Here is a 22,451-nt window from a genome sequence, read left to right on the forward strand (position 1 = left end):
GCATATGGCTGTCTTTGCATGCTTAATACAGGTGTCTTAAGTATTTGAAACATAATGGCATCTAGGGCAGGTGCAGTCATTCACACCTCTAATCCTAGCACTTTGGGAGGCCAAGGCAGGCGTATCACCTGAGGTCAGGAGTTCCAGACCAGCCTGGCCAACTTGGCAAAACACTGTCATTACTAAAAATATAAAACTTAGCCAGGTGTGGTGGTGTGCAGCTGTAATCCCAGCTACTCGGGAGGCTGAGGCAGGAGAATTGCTTGAACCTGGGAAGCGGAGGTTGCAGTGAGCCGAGATTGCCCCACTGCACTCCAGCCTGGGTGACAAAGTGAGACTCCATCTCAAGAAAAAAGAGAAAAAAAAAAGAAACATGATGGCATCTAGTAAAACTGATTAGGAGCTAATGTATTGTTTTATCAAATTATTCCTTCAGAATACCTCTGACAGCGACAGATACGCCTGCTCCCCACTTCCTTCATATCTGGAGGGTTCTGGCTGTGTGATAGCGGAGGAGCAAAACTCACAGGCACAACTTCGAGATGTCTGCTTTCACCTTCTAAAACTCTACAGTGACAGGTAAACTAGAGCCAGACTTTATTGTCACTTGAGTGCTCCATGAGCCCCAAGGGAGTCCTTTGCTGTGTCCTTTCCCTTTTATATGCCCCCAAATTACTGTAAGTCCATATAAACTACCAAATATGACTTATAGTAGTTGAATGGAAACAGCATTGGAACTAGAATTAGAAGTCTAAAAATTATTTTAATCAACTTTAATGAGTATAGTTTACATATAGTAAAGTATGCAGTGTGATAAGTTTTATAATGATTATTGCATTGTAAGTAGCATCACAGCTAAACTGATATTTCCACTGCCATTGAAAAACAACCGTGTGCCCCTTTGCATTCCGTCAGATACTTATTGACTAGTTTTTTGTTACCATAAATTAGTTTTGCTGGTCTAGAATTTTATGTGGAGATCATACTGTATGTTTCTCATGCCTAGCTTTTTTGATTCTGCATAATAATTTTGAGATTTTTTTTCATGTTTATATGTATCAAAAGTTAGTTTGGGGTGTTTTTGGTGGGGAATACATGATTTATATATCGATTCATTTGTTGATGGACAGTTAGGTTTTCTTATTTTTGGCCATTATTGGTAAATCTGCTATGAACATACCCAGAAGTGATTGTATCATTTTATATTCCCACGAGTAATGTGTAATATCTCTAGTTCCTTCAAATCCTCTTTAAAATTTGGTATTATTAGTTGTTTAAATTTTACCATTTTATTGGACATGTAGTATCTTGGTTTGTGTGTGTATATGTGTATCTGTGTGGATGCAGAGGCTCACGCCTGTAATCCCAGCACTTTTGGAGGCCGAGGTGGGCGGGTCACGAGGTCAGGAGATTGAGACCATCCTGGCTGACACACTGAAACCCTGTCTTTACTAAAAATACCAAAAAATTAGCTGGGTGTGGTGGCAGGCACCTGTAGTCCCAGCTACTCTGGAGGCCAAGGCAGGAGAATGGCGTGAACCTGGGAGGCGGAGCTTGCAGTGAGTGGAGATCGCGCCACTGCACTCGAGCCTGGGCGACACAGCGAGACTCCATCTCAAAAAAAAAAAAAAAAAAAAGGCCAGGTGCAGTGGCTCAAACCTGTAATCCCAGCACTTTGGGAGGCCGAGACGGGCGGATCACGAGGTCAGGAGATCGAGACCATCCTGGCTAACACGGTGAAACCCCATCTCTACTAAAAAATACAAAAAAGTAGCTGGGCGAGGTGGTGGGCGCCTGTAGTCCCAGCTACTTGGGAGGCTGAGGCAGGAGAATGGCTTAAACCCAGGAGGCGGAGCTTGCAGTGAGCTGAGATCCGGCCACTTCACCCCAGCCTGGGCAACAGAGCGAGACCCCGTCTCAAAAAAAAAAAAATGCAGGCAGCTGGGCGCGGTGGCTCACACCTATAATCCCAGCACTTTGGGAGGCTGAGGCGGGTGGATCACTTGATGTCAGGGAGTTTGAGACCAACCTGGCCAACATGGTGAAACCCCGTCTCTACTAAAAATATGAAAATTAGCCGGGTGTTGTGGTAGGCACCTGTAATCTCAGCTACCTAGGAGGCTGAGGCAGGAGAATCACTTGAACCTGGGAGTTGGAGGTTTCAGTGAGCCAAGATCGCGCCGCTGCAGTCCAGCCTGGGTGATGAAACAAGACTCTGTCTCAAAAAAAAAAAAAAAAAATTGCAGGCCAGGCATGGTGGCTCATGCTTGTAATCCCAACACTTTGGAAGGCCAAGGCCAGCAGGTCATTTGAGCCCAGGAGTTCTAGGCCAGCCTGGGCAATATGGCAAATCCCTGTTTCTACTAAAAATAAAAATTAGCCACATGTGGTGGTGTGTAGTCCCAGCTACTCAGGAGGCTGAGGTGGGAGGATCACCTGAGCATGGGAAGTCAAACCTGCAGTGAGACATGACTGCATCACTGTACTCCAGCCTGGGCAATAGGAGTAAGACCCTGTCTCCAAAAAAGAAAGAAATGCAGGGTGGTTTATGTGTCCAACAATAATATATTAACACATGCTATTATTATTTCTAACCATGTAATTAGAACTATCTCAGAGTTGGTGTTTTGTTTTTTGTTTTTTGGGGTTTTTTTGAGATGGATTCTTGCTCAGTTGCCCAGGCTGGAGTGCAGTGGTGCGATCTCGGCTCACTGCAAGCTCCGCCTCCCGGGTTCACGCCATTCTCCTTCCTTAGCCTCCCGAGTAGCTGGGACTAGAGGCACTGGCCCCCATGCCTAGCTAATTTTTTTGTATTTTTAGCAGAGACAGGGTTTCACCATGTTAGCCAAGATGGTCTCGATCTCCTAACCTCGTGATCTGCCTGCCTCAGCCTCCCAAAGTGCTGGGATTACAGGCATGAGCCACTGCACCCAGCCTTGTTTTGTTTTTAAGACAGGGTTTTGCTCTGTCACCCAGGCTGGTGTGCAGTGGAATAATCATGGCTCACTGCAGTCTTAACCACCCGGGTTCAGGTGATTCTCTCATCTCAGCCTCATGAGTAGCTGGGGGTTGCAGGAGTGCACCACCATACTCAGCTAATTCTTGTATTTTTTGTAGAGACAAGATTTTGCCACATCGCCCAGGCTGGTCTCAAGCTCCTGGGCTCAAGAGATCCCCTTGCCCTGGCCTCCTAAAGTACTGGGATTACAGGTGTCAGCCACTGCACGCAGCAGAGATGTCTTCTTACATTGCCTTAGAAATACTTAAGGTTTTGGGGGTTTTTTTCTCTAGTCACACAAATAGCTCATCTCATTTCAAATCTGTAATGTGATTTATTTTAAATACACGGTATTTAAATGTATATATATTCTTTTTTTTTTTTTTTTTTTTTTGAGACAGAGTCTCTCTGTCGCCCAGTCTAGAGTGCAGTGGCGCGATCTTGCCTCACTGCAACCTCTGCCTTCCAGGTTCAAGCGATTCTCCTGCCTCAGCCTCCCAAGTAGCTGGGATTACAGGCATGCGCCACAAAGCCCAGCTAATTTTTGTATTTTTAGTAGAAACGGGGTTTTGCCATGTTGGCCAGGCTAGTCTTGAACTCCTGACCTCAAGTGATCCTCCCGCCTCAGCCTCCCAAAGTGCTGGGATTACAGGTGTGAGCCATTGCACCTGGCCAGTATTTAACTATATTAATCATCTAGTAGTAAAATGTAACTAAAATTTACTATTTTAAGCATACCATTCAGTGGTATTAAGTACATTCACGTTGTTACACAATCATCACCACTCTCTCCAGAACTTTTTCATCTTCCCATGCTGGAAATTCTCATTGTTTCAGTTGCATTTCCCTAATGTCTAATGATGTTGAGCAGTTTGTCATGTGCTTATTTACCGTCTGTACATCTTTGTTAAAATGTCTGTTACAAGCATGAGCCACTGCACCCAGCCTTATTTTGTTAGCCAAGATGATCTCAATCTCCTGACCTCCTGAGCCACCCGCCTTGGCCTCCCAAAGTGCTTGAGATTACAGGCGTGAGCCACTGCACCTGGCCTAAAGTCACAAAATTTATTAGCATCAAGTTATTAATAACATTTCCTTATTAACCATTTTAAATATCTGTAGGATCTTTAACAACATCTCTTTCCTTTTGATATTGGTAATTTGTATTCGATGATTGCGCCCTTTTTCTTTCTTGGTTGGTCTACCTAGAGTTTAGCAATCTTACCTTTTCAAAGAACCACCTTCTGGCTTCATTGGTTATCTCTATTGTTTATCCAGCTCATAATGGATTACAAACCTAAATTTCAACTTAACTATAAACCTTCTAGAAGAAAGCAAAGCAGAAAATTTTTGCAACTGTAGGTTAGGCAGAAGATTTCTTAGGTGGACACTAAATACACAATTCATAAGAGAAAAAAATTGGTAAATTGGACTTCAACAAAATTTCAAAACTACTTCTTATAGAAAGACTATTAAGAGAATGAAAAGGTAAACCATTGATTGGGAGAAAATACTTACAATTTGTAGATCTGACAGAAAACTTGTATCCAAGAATACATCAAGAACTGTGAAAATTCAGTAATAAGAAAGGCCAGGTATGGTGTGTCATGCCTGTATTATCCCAGCAGTTTGTGAGGCTGAAGTGGGATGATCACTTGAGCCCAGGAGTTCAAGACCAGCCTGGGCAATATAATGAGACCCCCATCTCTATGAAAAAAAATTTCTTAAATCAGGTGGGCATGGTGGCATGCACTTGTAGTCCTAGCTACTTAAAGATAAGGGAGTGGCTGGACAATAGGATCATTGTAGGGAGGAAATCAGCAGTAAAACATATGAACAAAAATCCCTGTGACATGAATAAGTTTAAAGGAAAATGCTGTGCCTTGAGATGCATATGCAAACTCTCCATAAACCTTTTAGCAACATTGCTCCAGCAAGTCCCACCTTATTCCTAAAGGCGTTTTCTCCTTGCTCAGGGCTTTACACGGAGATGTTCCATTGCCCAGGGAGGGGCAGGAGACAAATGCTTTTCTCTTACTTGAGATTAAGAGAATGGCCAGCCGAGCGCGGTGGCTCAAGCCTGTAATCCCAGCACTTTGGGAGGCCGAGACGAAAGCCTGTAATCCCAGCACTTTGGGGCGGATCACGAGGTCAGGAGATTGAGACCATCCTGGCTAACACGGTGAAACCCCGTCTCTACTAAAAAATACAAAAAAAAACTAGCCGGGCGAGGTGGCGGGCGTCTGTAGTCCCAGCTACTCGGGAGGCTGAGGCACGAGAATGGCGTAAATCCGGGAGGCGGAGCTTGCAGTGAGCTGAGATCTGGCCACTGCACTCCAGCCTGGGCGACAGAGCTAGACTCCGTCTCAAAAAAAAAAAAAAAAAAAAGAGAGAATGATGATGACCTTTAACCAGCAAGCAGCCTTTAGGCACTTGTTTAAGTGCTTTGTTAAAAAGCACATCCTGCACAGCCCAAAATCCATTAAGCCTTGAGTCACCACAGCACATGTCTCTTGCAAGGACAAGGTTGGGGGTAGGGTCACAGATTAACAACATCTCAAATACAGAACCAAATGGAGTCTCTTATGTCTACTTCCTTCTATATAGACAAAGTAACAGGCTGATCTCTCTTTCTTTTCGCCACATTTCCCCCTTTTCAACAAAACCACCATTGTCATCATGACACTGAGATTACATACTTCACAGAGTAATAAAATATCACAAAGCAAGTGGAGGCAGGATGAGATCACAGGATGGTATTAAAATTAAAATTGCTAATGAAATTTTGGGCATGCATTGTCATTGATAACATCTTATCAGGAAACAGGGTTTGAGAGCAAACAACCTGACTGACCAAAATTTATTAGGTGGGAATTTCCTCCTCCTAATAAGCCTGGGAGCACTACAGGAGACCGGGGCTTATTTCATCCCTTCGGCTTCAACCGTAAAAGGCGGCACGCCTCCAAGGGGGTCGTTTATAGGCCTACCCTCAGAGCGCATTCTCTTTCTCAGGGATATTCCTTGCTGAGAAAAAGAATTCAGCGATATTTCTCCTATTTGCATAAGAAAAGAGAAGAAATATGGCTCTGTTCCCTCCGGCTCACCGGCGGACAGCCTGGGCCGCGACAGAACGAGGCTCCGACTCAAAAAAAAGAAAAGTAGAGGCCGGCGGTGTCTCAACGCCTGTAATCCCAGCACTTTGGGAGGCCGAGGCAGATGGATCACGAGGTCAGAAGATAGAAACCATTCTGGCTAACACGGTGAAACCCAGTCTCTACTAAAAATATAAAAAAATTAGCCGGGCATGGTGGCAGGTGCCTGTAGTCCCAGCTACTCGGGAGGCTGAGGCAGGAGAATGGCGTGAACCCGGGAGGCGGAGCTTGCAGTGAGCAGAGATCTTGCCCCTGCACTCCAACCTGGGCAACAGAGCAAGACTCCATCTCAAAAAAAAAAAAAAGGTAATGAGAAGGAATGGAAGGGTGAGAACTGTGAAGACTCCCTATATCAGGATGGTAAAATGCATACGCCAAACCATTACCAGCAAACCTGTTAGATCACACAGCCTTAGAAGAGAAGGCGCCTTGTTTCTTTGTAGGATGTAAAGTCTGGGTGAACCCAGAGATAGATTGATAAAACATAGGCTTGGAGGGAGAGAAGGCCTATAATGCTTTTTACCCTCAGGTTCTTTTATTGTCTTAGACATAAGCAGAACAGTTGACATATCAATACAGGCCATCTCCTGGCTGTGTATTTTGACTCTCAACACATTTTTTGCAGACATTATGATCTCAACCAGCTGCTGGAGCCTCGAAGCATAACAGCAGATCCTTTGGACTACCGCCTAAGCTGGCACTTGTGGGAAGTGCTGAGGGCTCTTAACTACACCCATCTCTCAGCGCAGTGTGAAGGTGTGCTACAGGCCAGTTATGCTGGCCAGCTGGAAAGTGAGGGGCTCTGGGAGTGGGCCATCTTTGTCCTCCTGCACATTGACAACTCATGGTGAGTGAGAAGCCATTGAACCCACTGGGTACTTCTAGCACTACAGGGCAATTCCAAAGGAATCACAGTCTTCTACGGTTCAGTTTAGTAAGTAATTGTGTAGAATGTGTTAGATCCAGCATTGTGATAAACCTCAAGATAGTTAAACCCTTAGCCCAGACTGTTTCTGTATTCATATAAACCAGTTAAAACTGAGACTTCCTTTGATTAAGTGCCAAATTGTAATACTTATCACAGAGTCTCTCAGCAGACTAAGAAAAAAAGATCTCTGTGAACTGCATTGATCAGAGAAATTCTTTCTAGAGTTAAGAGTCAAAGAACCTGTGAAATTGGAATAGGAAATAATGAAGTGGAAATGAGAGGATATGCCCAGATGGGACAATAGCATTATGCCTGGGCCAAAGAACTAGTCATTTAATTTCAGATCAGAACTATTCTCCTCATTGTGGACTCTTTTCTGAATCCCACATTCAGGTGAATGTGGCATTTTTAGGAATTACACAGAAATAGTGTTGGCTGAGCTGCCTCAGTGACTCCATGGCAGTGATGTAATGGGTTAGCAAAAAGGTCCCTGCTTTTTCTCCATCCACTGGCTTGCTTTTTCTCTGGTCATCCCTTGTCACCAGCCTACCCCTTAAGCTTGATAGTATTGTGTTTATTAACACAGCCTTGTGCTTAGGTATATATGTTTTGGTTCTCTGTCCTTAAAGAGAACTGGAGAAGTGCCTCTTCACTACAGTTTGAACAAGATAAGTCTGGAGATTTTTGTTAATGACAGCAGTATGGTATTATAGTAATTACAAAAAATGAACATTTATGTAGTACTTGAAGTGCTTTTACACATGTTTATATTCTATACCATTTATATTAACTGTTTTATGTTCATTATGACCTGTAAGATAGACACTCTTATTATTTCTGTTTTACAGATCAGTAACCCAAGACACAGAGCTTAACTTTTGTCCAAGGTCACACAGCTAGTAAATGGCAGAGTGAGGTTTCCAACTTTCTTCCAGAGTCTGTACTCTTATCACTATGCTACACTACTGTGTTGCGTGGGGTAGAGGGAAATTGGGTCTAAATTCTAGATCTACCACATACTTACTTTGACGTAGGGTAAAGCTGACTTTTGACTTGGGATAAAGATACTCTCTAACTCTCTAAGCCTTTTTTTTTTGGCCTGTAGAAGCATAACATTAGTTTCTATTTAAAGGTGATTGTGAAATTAAAAGAGTAAGAATATAAAGCATCTAGGATAGTCTTCTCATTAAGCAATTTCTCTTTCTTCTTCCCCCTTAACAGGCAGTGAAATGACCCCAGGCTATTTTTTTAAGTTTATTTAAACACAGTCATAAAGGATTTCACATGGTAAAAGACTGGCTGATAGGATCACTGATGTTTCAGAGTTGACTATGAAGAAGCAGATCATGTTTCCTGAAAAAGAATATAAAAAAGGAGGCAGTTGTGATGACAGTGGAAGTCATTGAAAAGCCTAGGAATTCAGAAGAGAGTCCACAATGAGAAGAATAGTTTTGATCTGAAATTAAATGACTAGATATTTGGCCCAGATATAAAAGGACTCTCCTTAAAGGGGCTTTGATGTAGAGGTAGAGAAAGAATGAATTAGGAAGGCTGACGGCTTGAGAGAAGAAACAAAGACCTAGGAGAGACATTACCTTTTAAAGCTACTTTTGTATGCTTGTACTGACCATGTGGGAGAAAGGGAGGGGAGAAGTTTGGGAACTAACTTAAGAGGATTGCTCGATGGAACATAATTCTCCCATTCTAGTCCTAGTCTAGATCTTCTAGGTGGTGGCAAGGAAATGTTGTGACTAGATGGGAAATAATGAAGAAATCCCAGCTGGGGGAAGCATTTTCTGGGGAGTGGGAAGCCACCCCTAGATTTGGATTTTTTTATTTTTTATTTATTTTTTTTCTCACCCAGGCATGAGCCCCAACTTTTTGAACATGAAAATACTTTAGTTTATTTTTAAAAATTAGTACTATGTTTTTTGTTTGTTTGTTTGTTTGTTTTTGGGACGAAGTTTCGCTCTTGTCATCCAGGCTGGAGTGCAATGGCAGGATCTCGGCTCACTGCAACCTCTGCCTCCCGGGTTCAAGCGATTCTCCTGCCTCAGCTTCCCGAGTAGCTGGGATTATAGACACCCGCCATCATGCCTAGCTAAATTTTTTTTTTTTTTTTTTAATCAGAGATGGGATTTCACCATGTTGGCCAGGCTGGTCTTGAACTCCTGACCTCATGTGATCCACCTACCTCGACCTCCCAAAGTGCGGGGATTACAGGCGTGAGGTACCGTGCCTGGCCAATGCTGTTATTTTTAAAAATTAATACTTGTGTGATCACCTTTGATTTTTTTAGTGAAGCTTAAAGTGATCAAGACCCATAGTTTAGGCCAGGTGTGGTGGCTCACGCCTGTAATCCTAGCACTTTGGGAAGCTGAGGCAGGTGGATCACCTGAGGTTGGGAGTTCTAGATCAGCCTGACCAACATGGAGAAACCCTGCCTCTACTGAAAATACAAAACTAGCCGAGTGTGGTGGCACATGCCTGTAATCCCAGCTACTTGGGAGGCTGAGGCAGGAGAATCACTTGAACCTGGGAGGCGGAATTTGCGGTGAGCCAAGATCAGAGGTTGCACTCCAGCCTAGGCAACAAGAGTGAAACTCCATCAAAAAAAAAAAAAAAGACCTGCAGTTGAAGAGACTGCCCCAAGGGCCACTCTAAGCTGCCTGGGGCAGCCTTCTCCATGAATGAGGATGGGATTTATTCTAGCTTGTCTCTCCCTATAGCATACGTGAGAAGGCTGTTCGAGAGCTGCTTACCCGGCACTGCCAGCTTTTGGAGACCCCTGAATCTTGGGCTAAAGAGACTTTCCTTACCCAGAAGCTCTGTGTACCTGCCGAATGGATTCACGAGGCCAAAGCTGTGCGAGCACACATGGAATCTGACAAGCACTTAGAGGCCCTCTGTTTATTTAAGGCTGGGCACTGGAACCGCTGCCACAAGCTCATCATCCGACACTTAGCTTCTGGTGAGTGCTGGGTCCCACATCTCCTGGAATCACCTCAAATTCTACCAGCCTCTGAACCTCCATAATGGGGTAAGACTGGAAATAAGACTCAACATAGGACATGGCCGTCTTGAGTCAAATCACACTTTGCGAAAGCTCTCTGCAGAAGAGGCTTAGCCAGGATAAGGCGCTAGAGGAGCAGGGGTAGATAGCAATATTGTTATCATTTCCCAGAAATACCCTTGATGTGTGCTAATATTATTAAGCTCTTTGTTTACTTATGGGAATTTTCTCCAACAACACCAGAAATAATCTTCTTAAGGACCTGAAACTAGAAATTCTTCCCATTTTCCATTGGAGAATTTCAGAATACAGGCCGACCTCATTTTGTTGTACTTTGCGGATACTACATTTTTTACAAATTAAAGGTTTGGAAAACTCTGCACAGAGCAAGTATATTAGCACCATTTTTCCAACATATGTTTGCTTCGTGTCTGTCTCTGTTTCACATTTTGGTGGTTCTCAAATTATTTCAGACTTTTTCTTTTGAGACAGAGTCTTGCTCTGTCGCCCAGGCTGGAGTGCAGTGGTGCAATCTCAGCTCATTGCAACCTCCACTTCCCGGGTTCAACCAATTCTCCTGCCCCAGCCTCCCAAGTAGCTGGGATTACAGGCACCCGCCACCACATCCGGCTAATTTTTTTGTATTTTTTGTAGAGACGGCGTTTCACCATGTTAGCGAGGGTGGTCTCGATCTCCTGACCTCGTGATCCGCCCACCTCGGCCTCCCAAAGTGCTGGGATTACAGGCGTGAGCCACCACGCCAGGCCCCTTTTTCATTGTTATATCTGTTATGGTGATCTGTGATTAGCAGTCTTTGATGTTGCTGTTTTGTTTTGGGTTGCCACCAACTGCTTCCATTTAAGATGGTCAGTTGATGAAGATGCATTTTCTGGCTGCTCCATCAACTGGCCATCCCCATCTCTTTCCCTCTCTTCGGGCCTTCCTATTTCCTAAGACCCAACAATAGCGAAATTAGGCCAGTTAATAACCCTACAATGGCCTCTAAATGTTCAAGTGAAAGGAAGGGTGGCACAACTCTAACTTTAAACAAGAGCTTGAAGTGAGAAGCGTGTTGAAAGCCAAGATAGGCCAAAAGATAAGCCTCTTTGCCAAACAGCCAAGTTGTGTTAAAGGAAAGTTCTTAAAGGAAATTCAAAGTGCTACTCCAGTGAACACACAAATGATATGAAAGTGAAACAGCTTTCTGACTGATGTGGAGAAAGTTTTTGTGGTCTGGATAGATGCAACCAGCCCCAACATTCCCTTAAGCAAAAGCCTAATCTCACTTCAGTTCTGTGAAGGCTGAGAGAGGTGAGGAAGCTGCAGAAGAAAAGTTTGAAGCTAGCAGAAGTTGCTTCATGGAATTTAAGGAAAGAAGCTGTCTTTCCATCATATTAAAGTGCAAGGTGAAGCAGCAAGTTCTGATGGAGAGCAAATTATCCAGAAGATCTAGCTAAGATCATTCATGAAGATGGCTACACCAAACAACAGATTTTCAGTGTAGATGAAACTGCCTTCTATTGAAAGAAGATGCCACCAAGGATTTTCATAGCTAGAGAAGAGAAGTCAATGCCTGGCTTCAAAGCTTCAAAGGACAAGTTAACTCTCTCTTTAGGGCTAATTCAGCTGGTGATGTTAAGTAGAAGCCAATGCTCATTTACCATTCTAAAAGTCCTAGGGCCCTTAAGAATTATGCTGAATCTTCTCTGCCTGTGCTCTATAAATGGAAAAACAAAGCCTGGATGACAGCACATCTGTTTTTGTGTGTGTGTGTGTGTGTTTTTTTTTTTCTTGAGACAGAGTCTTGCTCAGTCGCCCAGGCTGGAGTGCAGTAGTACAATCTTGGCTCCCTGCAAGCTCCACCTCCTGGGTTCACGGCATTCTCCTGCCTCAGCCTCCCTAGTAACTGGGACCACAGGCACCCACCACCACGCCCGGCTAATTTTTTTGTATTTTTAGTAGAGACGGGGTTTCACCATGCTAGCCAGGATGGTCTCGATCTCCTAACCTCATGATCCACCCGCCTCAGCCTCCTGAAGTGCTGGGATTACAGGTGTGAGCCACCGCGCCTGGCCAGCACATCTATTTATAGCTCAGTTTACTGAATACTTTAAGCCCATTGTGGAAACCTGCTCAGAAAGAGAAAAATATTTCTTTCAAAATATTACTGCTCATTGATGATGTACCTAGTCAGCCAAGAGCTCTGGTGGAGATGTATAAGGAGGATTAATGTTGTTTTCATGCCTGCTAACACATCTACTCTGCAACTCATGGGCCAAGGAGTAATTCAACTTTCAAGCCTTATATTTAAGAAATACATTTCATAAGACTATAGCTGCCATGTAGATAGTGATTCCTCTGATGGATCTGGGAAAGTAAAGGAAAACCTTCTGGAAAGGATTCACCATTGTAGATGTATTTGTGGGCCAGGCACGGTGGCTCATACCTGTAATCCCAGCACTTTGGGAGGCAAAGGCAGGCAGATTGCTTGAGCTCCAGGAGTTTGAGACCAGCCTGGGCAACGTAGTGAAACCCAGTCTCTACAAAAAATACAAAAATTAGCTGAGCATGGTGGCGTGTGCCTATATTCCCAGCTGTTTGGGAGGCTGAGATTGGAGGATCACCTGAGCCTAGGGAGGTTGAGGCTGCAGTGAGCCATGACCATACCAGTGCACTCCTGCCTGGACAACACCGTGAGACCCTGTCTGGGGCGGATGGTGGGAGAGGAACATTTCTGATTGGCCAGGCATGGTGTTATATGCCTGTAATTTCAGCTACGGAGGCAGGAGTACTGCTTGAGCCCAGGAGGTTGAGGCTGCAGTGAGTCATGATCACAGCACTTCACTCCAGCCTGGGTGACAAGGAGATCCTGTCTTAAAGAAAAGAAAAAAAAAAAAAAAAAAAAACATTTGGGGCCAGGTATGGTGGCTCACACCTGTAATTCCAGCACTTTGCGGGGTCAAGATGAGCAGATCTCTTGAGCTCAGTAGTTCAAGATCAGGTTGGGCAACATGGTGAAACCCCATCTGCACCAAAAATAGAAAAAATCAGCCGGGTCTGGTGGCACATACCTGTGGTCCCAGCTATTTGGGAGGCTGAGGTGGGAGGGAGGATCACTTGAGCCTGTGAGGCAGAGGTTGCAGTGAGCCAAGATCACGCCACAGTACTCCAGCCTGAGTGAGAGAGCAAGACCCTAACTAAAAAACATTTGTGATTCTGATTCATGGAAGGAGGTCACAATATCAACATTAAATAACAGGAGTGTGGAAGACATTGAATCCAGTGCTCATGGATGAGTTTGAAGGGTTCAAGACTTTAGTGGGGGAAGTACCTGCAGATGTGATGGAAACAGCAAGATAACTAGAATTAGAAATGGAGCATTAAGATGTGACTGAACTGGTGTCACTCATGAGGAGTTTGCTTTGTAGACAAGCAAACAAAGTGGTTTCTTGAGATGGAACCTACTCCTAGTGAAGATGCTGTGGACATTGTTGAAATGCCAGCAAAGGATTTGGAATATTACTTAAGCTTAGTTGATGAAGCAGCAGCTGCGTTTGAGAGAAGTGACTTCAGTTATCTTATTTTAAGAAATCAGCATAGCCATCCCAACCTTCAGCAGCCAACACCCTGATCAGTCAGCAGCCATCAGCATCAAGGAAAGACCCTCCACCAGCAGAAAGATGACTTGCTGAAGGCTCAAGTGATTAACATTTTTAGCAATAAAGTATTTTTAAATTAAGGTATGTATATTGGTTTTTTAGACATAATGCTGTTGCACAGTTAGTAAGTGACAATAGTATAGTGTAAACATAACTTTTACATGCACTGGAAAACCAAAAAATTTGTGATTTTATTGTGATACTTGCTTTATTGTGGTGGTCTGAAATGGAACCCACAGTGTCTCTGAGGTATGCCTGTATGTGCTTTTAATTCTGAAGTCCAGCCAACATTACTTCTCCTTCCTTTCTGTCTTCCTGCCATGTCTTCTGTACTTTTGGAAACTATGCACTTGTGCAGACGTTGTGCTTAATATTTTGTTTCTTCAGATGCCATCATTAATGAGAACTATGACTACCTGAAGGGGTTCTTGGAAGACCTGGCACCTCCAGAGCGCAGCAGCCTAATTCAGGATTGGGAAACATCTGGGCTTGTTTACCTGGACTATATTAGAGTAATTGAAATGCTCCACCATATACAGCAGGTACTGAGATCCTCAAACTGCTGCCTGATTTTCCTTTTCTCAGGCCCTTAAATCTTTAGAGACCTCACAAGGCTTTAGTATACACTTGAGAACGCATTGACAGAGATAGCACTGTCAAAGCAGGCATCTTGCTGAGGCTCATTTGATATAACCATTTGAGAGCTGTTTCAAAACTTAAAAACACTTTTTTATGTTGATTACCAACTAGTACGTGCAATGGACATTCCTGAGACTAGTCCATAGACAGTCCCTTCCCCTTGTTCAGCTCTAGTTTGAGTGAGAAGCCCAAAGATGAAAGATAAAGTAAGAATGGAGATTTGGTGAGGATTGCTGTTTCACACATCATTTGGCATGTTTTAAAATTGCAAACATGGGCCGGGCGCAGTGGCTCAAGCCTGTAATCCCAGCACTTTGGGAGGCCAAGACGGGCAGATCACGAGGTCAGGAGATCGAGACCATCCTGGCTAACACAGTGAAACCCCGTCTCTACTAAAAAATACAAAAAAGCTAGCCGGGCAAGGTGATGGGCACCTGTAGTCCCAGCTACTCGGGAGGCTGAAGCAGGAGAATGGCGTGAACCCAGGAGGCGGAGCTTGCAGTGAGCCGAGATCCGGCCACTACACTCCAGCCTGGACGACAGAGTGAGACTCTGTCTCAAAAAAAAAAAAAATTGCAAATATGGTTTTTAAAGTCTTCGTTAAAATGTCTTGGGTCAATCTTTTTTTTTTTTTTAACAGGGTCTTGCTCTGTCATCCAGGCTGGAGTGCAGTGGTGTGATCGTGGCTCACTGCAACGTCTGCCTCCCAGTCTCAAGTGATGTTCATGCCTCAGCCTCCCAAATAGCTGGGACTATAGGGTGTGTGTCACCACACCCAGATAATTTTTATATTTTTAATAGAGATGGTGTTTCACCACATTGGCCAGGCCGGTCTTAAATTCCTGGCCTCAAGTGATCGGCCCGCCTAGGCCTCCCAAAGTGCTGGGATTACAGGCATGAGCTACTGCACCCAGCCTTAAGGTCAGTCTTTGTAGTTGTAAAATGAGTCTCCACTGCTTGCTTATGGTGCAGAAACCAAACTCATTATAATAAATACAGGATTCAAGTCCTTTTAGAGGCTTTTACCTTTCTTGCCTTACTCCTACCCATCTTATTCCACATTCCAGCCTTGCTGGCCTACTGTGCTCACACTAAATTACTTCTGGTGTTTCTGAGAAAGCATATTATGTTCCACACTTTACCTAGCACACTGAAACTCATCCTTTAAGATCTAGATTGCTGTTACCCTCACTTCTCCCTCCTTTTCCCCCAGAGATAATTAATTGCACTTTCTTACTACCAGGATACTTAGTACCTTATTCTACTAGTGCACCTGTCAGACCATGTTGTATTTTACTTACTCATATTTCCAGGTTGCTATAAGCCCCTTTTGGGAAGGTCTTTTAAGGTTACAGGCAATAGAGTATAGAGGTTAACAGCTCAAGTTCTGGAATCAGACTCATAGATTCGATTTGTGGCTTCCAAATTCACTGGCTATGTAATCTTGAACAAGTTACTACCTCCTTTGTCTCTCATCTGAAAGAGAAAGGTGAGTGGGGTAGACAGCAGTACAAATTACAGCTCATATCTGACAGATTTTCACAAAGATTAAAGAAAATCTACATAATGTGTTTAACATAGTACCTTTCATGTACTAAATGCCTTTTTTTTTTTTTTTGAGGCAGAGTTTTGCTCTGTCACCCAGGCTGGAGGGCAGTGGCACAATGTCAGCTCACTGCATTGTCCATCTCCCAGCTTCAAACAATTCTGCCTCAGCCTCCCCAGTAGCTGGGATTACAGGCTGCAGGCGTGTGCCACCATGCCCAGCCTTTGTTTTTTTTTTTTTTTTTTTTTTTTTTTTAGTAGAGACAGGGTTTCACCATGTTGGCCAGTCTGGTCTGGAACTCCTGACCTTAGCCTCTACTAAATGCTTAATAATTGTTATCTATTATTATCCTCATCAAAGTTCCAACTCCTAGTACAGCGCCTGGCACATAATAGGCATAATTCAATGTTTGCTGTACTTTTAGTATGAATCCAGAGCGTCATTTCTAAATAATGACTTGAAGAAACCACTTTCTCATTGAATATTCAGTAATTCATTCACACAACCTATTATGGAGAACTCACTGTGTGCCAAGCACTGTAGTGGGTTTGGGAAATATAAAAGTAAACAGTATGTGTTCTGCCCTTACCAAAGTAATGATTTCGTGGGGGAGACATATACAAGCAAAGCAGCAGATACTGTAGCTTCATAAGTATAGGGGTTAAGCAAAGAGTACTATCAATGTGCCAGCACATAGCTGGATGTGGTGGTGCGTGACTGTAATCCTAGCACTTTGGGAGGCTGAGGCAGGAGGGTTGCTTGAGACCAGCCTGAGCAACATAGCGAGACCCCCCTTAAAAAAAAAAAACAAAACCTGTATTACATAAAACCTCTCTAGTATTGTATTGTTCTGCTTTTCCCCCTTACCCCACATGTCACCGTGTAAATCTCCTTTGAATTCTCACCTTTGGGAGTTTTAGCTGTCTTCTCTTTGCCTGGAAAGCTGAGCTCTCTCCTTGTTATTCAGGTCTCGACTTAAATATGACCTCCTTGAAGAAGCCTTTCTTGGTCCTCCAGTCTCAAGTAGCTCTCCAGTTCTCTCTGCATCATCCACCTGTTTAAATTAGCTACATGGCTTGTGATTTTTCAGGATGTATTACTGTTTCATGTTTTCTTGTTTGTTTTCTGTCAGTTTCATGAGAGCAAATAACTTGTCTTGCTCTTGATCCTCCTGCCCCCTGCACCCAGCTTTTTTGGTGTTTTAGAAAAGGCTATAAACTTGGAATCAGGGGACCTAAATTAAATGTTGGTTCAGGCTGCATTTTTTACTTCCTGTGTGCTCTTAAGAAGTCATATCATCTCTCTGAACCCAGTTTATCTTGACTTTTGGTGCTGTATTATTAAAGCTTGCTGTATCGTTCGGGATCTCAAGACTTTCCTAGTCCAAGGCTGTGTGCACTGTGTTACCTTCCTCTTGTCTATTACTGCATAATTAATGCATTATCCTCCACTAGATGGTGGTGGCTTGACCCTGTGTCATCTTCTTGGATTTTCCCCTCCCTCACCTCACTGTTGTTCAAAGGTTTTGTATAAAGTCTATAGGTGGTATTGAGTGATAGGAACTCCCCTTGGATTAATTGACTTCTTTGCTTCTTTGTAGGTGGATTGCTCAGGTTATGACCTGGAGCAGTTACACATCAAAGTGACTTCACTGTGTAGTCGCATAGAGCAGATTCAGTGTTACAGTGCTAAAGATCGCCTAGCTCAGTCAGGTAAGCCTCTAATCTCCTCACTTTTTCTGCCTTCTTGCTTCCTGTTTTTATCTTGCACCCCACCCTCAGTGCCTGCTACCGTTCTCTAGACCCATGCTCAGTGCTTAACTCTAGTTTTTCTCTCTAGACATGGCCAAACGTGTAGCCAACCTGCTGCGGGTGGTGCTGAGTCTGCATCATGCTCCTGATAGAACCTCCGACTCAACACCAGACCCTCAGCGAGTCCCTTTGCGCCTCTTGGCTCCCCACATTGGCCGGCTCCCCATGCCTGAGGACTATGCCATGGACGAACTGCGCAGCCTTACCCAGTCCTATCTGCGAGAACTCGCTGTTGGGAGCCTGTGAGCCCCAGACTCTTTGCATCACACTCACATGCCCGTTCACACTCACCACACAGAGGTTCCCTGCCTAGTTTGGATTGGCACTGTTTGCCATTCTCTGGGTTGGCTATGGCATCTACCCTCCCTCCCTGCTGCCACAAGCAGCATTCTCCAGTTGTTCAGGGCTTTTCTTAATACTGAACATAGCATAAGGGCTTCTGGAACCCAGAAGAGGAGACAATTCTCCTTTTACCATCCTCAAGACCAATGTTTTTCCTTTTAATAAATGGTCAATAAAGCTCCTTTGGCAGAATCCCCCAAAGAACCAAGGAATCCTTTTTCACCCCTAGCCATTCTGGATCTTGTGACCCTCTATGCCAACCAGCTACCCTACTCCTACCCTGGCCCTTTTATACTAGGACTCCTTAGGAGGAGTGAGACAGGTGATAATGGATCCTTAACAGGTGAACTATCCGCAGAAGGAAGAGGGATCCGTCTCTTAAGTAATTGGTTAGTTAACACTGAATTTTGGAGGCAAAGGAGGGTTGGCCTGAGTTAGGAAACAGAATGGGATCTTTCTGACACAAGGCAGAAGTGAATGCCTGCCATGGAGAGATTGATCTTCAGAGCTTATTTTGTTCCTGCCTTTAGTGTTCCATGAACACCATACCTTTGCTACTACTATGTGCAGGAGCCCTTGGTCATATGTGACATGTCTATGGGAAGCTCCCAGAATTTGGTTTGGTCCCTGGTTTTCAGTCATCTTACTGAGACTCTGTCTGGATTTGCCTGAAGAGTTTGGATAAAAAATGGCAGGTTGGGTAACCCTCCCTGTTCATCCCATGTTAGCTCTAAAGCATTTGCCACCCTCCATCATCCCTTCCAGAAGCAAACCATGACTGAGGCAGGCATGGAGTTGGGCGTTAGGGGCAGGCAGAGGGCCTTTGCTACACTGCTGACAGCTATAGGGAGCCCCAGGTAATGGCATGAGATAGCTGGTGTTAGGGCTGTCTCAGGCAATATGGCCACACCTGGGTCTTTATGCATGAAGATTATGTAAAGGTTTTTATTAAAAAATATATATATGTATAAATAAATGATCTAGATATTTTCCTCTTTTTCTGAAGTTACTTTCTTAAAAAATAAATAAAATGTTTATAGCATTCCTGGTATTGGCTTTCCCTTTGTATTTTTGAGCCTTCTTGCCCTGAGGATCTTTATGGTGGCCTTGTTTGATTTAGCCTGTTTTTGAATTTGCCTTCTAAATGGAGACAGGCCATGGGTTAAAGAGAGAACAATTTGGTGCTAAACTGAGAGATAGATTAGCCCAAAGGCTAGATTTATAAGGGGAGATTTAGGGGAAAGGGAGTTGATTATTGATTAATACTGATTGCTATACATATATTTATACACACAGATTTCCAGGTCTCAAATTGCCCAATAGAATATACCATTCAAAGCCGCCTCGCTCTTCTACTGTAGTGGTTTTGTTTTTAAACCTTGAGTGACGCTTCACCTTTCTAAGTCAGATTCCCTTTTGTAAAAGGGATAATGATCCCTGATGTTACTTCACATAGGGGCTGTTTTCAAGAGGAATCAATTAAGTAGCATGAGTACTATTCCAGATCTTATTTTGATTTGTCAAGCTGAAGATATGAGCAAATTCCCGTTAAGATCAGACCAAAGACTTCTGAGACTTTGAGGAATTCAGAGATGAGAAAGCAGAGTGGGTCAGCTCTGTGGCTGGAACTTCCATTTAACTTGAACACTTCAGAAGAAGGGTTACTCAGCTGGAATCCCCTCCACTACTGACTCTATATGTGATCCTGAGTGAGTCACAGAACTTAGTTGGACTTCCCAACCTGGTTTCCTTACCAGAGGAATGTTTCAAAAAGTGAGTATGCTGTAGAAATGGTTAGCTCTTAGCAGTGTTAGGAATTGTGGGCCAGGAGTGTTCGCTGACACCTGTAATCCCAGCACTTTGGGAGACCAAGGTGGGAGGATTGCTTGAGGCCAGGAGTTCATACCATACCAGGTAACATGACAAGACTCTCTCTAAAATAATTGGTCATGGTGGTGTGTGTGCATAATCCCAGCTACTCAAGAGGCTATGGCAAGAGGATTGCATGAGCCCAGGAGTTGAAGGCTGCAGCGAGCCATGATTGTGCCAGTGCACTCCAGCCTGGGCAACAGAGCAAGAAAAAAAGGTTCTAAATCAAAGGTTTATCACAGAAGCCATGTTGCATAAAAGAGAATATCAACTTCCAGTTCAAGATAAGGGTGATGAACAATCTCCTTCTTTTTTTTTTGAGACGGAGTCTCGATCTGTCCTCCAGGCTAGAGTGCAGTGGCGCAATCTCAGCTCACTGCAAGCTCCACCTCCCGGGTTCACGCCATTCTCCTGCCTCAGCCTCCCGAGTAGCGAGTACCACAGGCGCCAGCCACCAGGCCCGGCAATTTTTTTTTTTTTTTTTTTTTTTGTATTTTTAGTAGAGACGGGGTTTCACTATGTTAGCCAGGATGATCTCAGTCTCCTGACCTCGTGATCCGCCCACCTCGGCCTCCCCAAGTGCTGGGATTACAGACATGAGCCACTGCACCCGGCCTGAACAATCTTAATCTTCTACATCCCAAAATCCCGTTGAAATAGTAAAAACAAATTTTAATTTCAAAAAAAGGTTCTCAAAAACATAAAACATGAACCAGTTACCTCAACATTCGATAGATCTGTGGAGTCTACAACATTCAAATAACTTATTTTCTCAACAGAACCCTGAAATAATTCCAAAATCAAAGTTAACAGAGGTCTGGAGAATTAAATGTTGGAATAGTTGAGCAGAGTATCTGCTCTTTTTAGATGTTTCATCTTTAGCTCAGTTTTGTTAATTTGTAATTCCAGAAAATTGTTCCAGATTTTTTCTTATTCAAATAACCAGTCCTTAGACTTACTGATCAATTTTACTGGAGTTCTGTATGGTAATCTATTAATTTCTGCTTTAAATGTTCATTTCTTAGACTTTCCTAAGGATTTGTTTAAACCTTGTGTTGGTTGGGCACGATGGCTCACGCCTGTAATCCCAGCACCTCGGGAGGATGAGGAGGGAGAATCCCTTGAGCCCAGGAGTTTAAGACCAGCCTGGGCAACATAGGGAGACCTCGTCCCCTAAAAAATGAACAAAAATTCCCTGGGTGGTGTGCACCTTTAGTTCCAGCTACTCAGGAGGCTGAGGTGGGAGGATGGCTTTAGCTCTGCAGGCAGAGGTTGCAGTGAGCTGTGATTGCATCACTGCACTCCAACCTGGGCAACAGAGCCACACCGTGTCTTTTTTTAACCTCTCTATGCCTAGTGTTTCATTATTGGAATGCTAAGCAAGTGGGAGTTATCTATATCCTACTACTCAAGATCATTGCCAAGGTCTGATTTTTCACACACAAAAAATTTGCAACCTCTGGCACAAATGGGTTTAAACAATGGTTTATTATAGTTGAGTTTTGTGAGGATTCTTTATAGATCTGTATTTGAGTCCTTTGTTGAATATGATTTTGAAATATTTTCTCCCAATCTCTAGCTTGTCTTTTCATTCTGTTAATAGTGCCTTTGCAGTCTGGGTCTCGCTCTGTCACCTAAGATGGGCTGTAATAGCACGATGATCATAGCTCACTGAAGCCTCAAACTCCTGGGCTCAAGGGATCCACCTGCCTCAGCCTACCAAATAGCTACAGATGTACACCACCATGCCTGGCTCACTTTTTATGTTTTTGTAGAGACAGGTGTCCTTATGTTCTGTGTTGCCCTGCCCAGGCTGGTCTCCAACTCCTAGGCTCAAGCAATTCTCCCTCCTTAGCCTCCCAAAGTACTAGAATTACAGATCTGAGCCACTGCGCCTGGCCTGTTTCCTAATCTCTTACTTTCTTTATTTTTGTCTCCTTGGGTTATATTCTAGGTAATTTCTTCAGATCTATCTTGGAATTCATTGGTTATCTCTCTTCAGCTATGTCTAATCTGGTGTTTTAATTTATATATATATATATTTTTTTTTTTTTTTTTTTTTTTTTTTTTTTTTCTGAGATGGAGTCTCGCTCTGTCGCCCAGGCTGGAGTGCAGTGGCTGGATCTCAGCTCACTGCAAGCTCCACCTCCCGGGTTCGCGCCATTCTCCTGCCTCAGCCTCCCAAGTAGCTGGGACTGCAGGCGCCCGCCACCTCCCCCGGCTAATTTTTTGTATTTTTAGTAGAGACGGGGTTTCACCGTGTTAGCCAGGATGGTCTCGATCTCCTGACCTCGTGATCTGCCCGTCTCGGCCTCCCAAAGAGCTGGGATTACAGGCTTGAGCCACCGCACCCGGCCAATTTTTATATTATTAATTTTAATAAGGTAGTATTAAATCATATTACACATACACTTTTTTTTTTTTTTTTTTTTTGGAGATAAGGTCTCACTCTGTCACCCAGGCTACAGTGCAGTCTCACGATCACTATTTTGTT

At 43.7% G+C, this 22,451-nt stretch overlaps 1 protein-coding gene across 8 annotated transcripts in view; it reads left to right on the forward strand.

Annotated features, from left to right (window-relative positions):
* The window catches only part of NUP98 (nucleoporin 98 and 96 precursor), a 124,334-nt gene extending 105,195 nt beyond the window's left edge, over positions 1 to 19,139 (forward strand). For 5 of the 8 annotated variants that reach the window (XM_023209572.2, XM_026447484.2, XM_023209573.3 and 2 more), the window contains 6 exons: positions 437 to 579; positions 6,776 to 6,997; positions 9,808 to 10,049; positions 14,138 to 14,292; positions 17,536 to 17,647; positions 17,775 to 19,139. In XM_023209572.2, the coding sequence (XP_023065340.1) occupies positions 437 to 579; positions 6,776 to 6,997; positions 9,808 to 10,049; positions 14,138 to 14,292; positions 17,536 to 17,647; positions 17,775 to 17,992 (1,092 nt within the window). In that variant the 3' untranslated portion in view covers positions 17,993 to 19,139. The remainder of the gene's footprint in view (positions 1 to 436; positions 580 to 6,775; positions 6,998 to 9,807; positions 10,050 to 14,137; positions 14,293 to 17,535; positions 17,648 to 17,774) is intronic. The other 3 variants (XM_026447485.2, XM_023209577.3, XM_023209576.2) reach the window with 2 other exon arrangements.
* The last annotated feature ends 3,312 nt before the right edge of the window (positions 19,140 to 22,451 follow it).

The sequence above is a fragment of the Piliocolobus tephrosceles genome, chromosome 13, assembly GCF_002776525.5.
Source record: "Piliocolobus tephrosceles isolate RC106 chromosome 13, ASM277652v3, whole genome shotgun sequence".
Lineage (NCBI taxonomy): Eukaryota > Metazoa > Chordata > Mammalia > Primates > Cercopithecidae > Piliocolobus > Piliocolobus tephrosceles.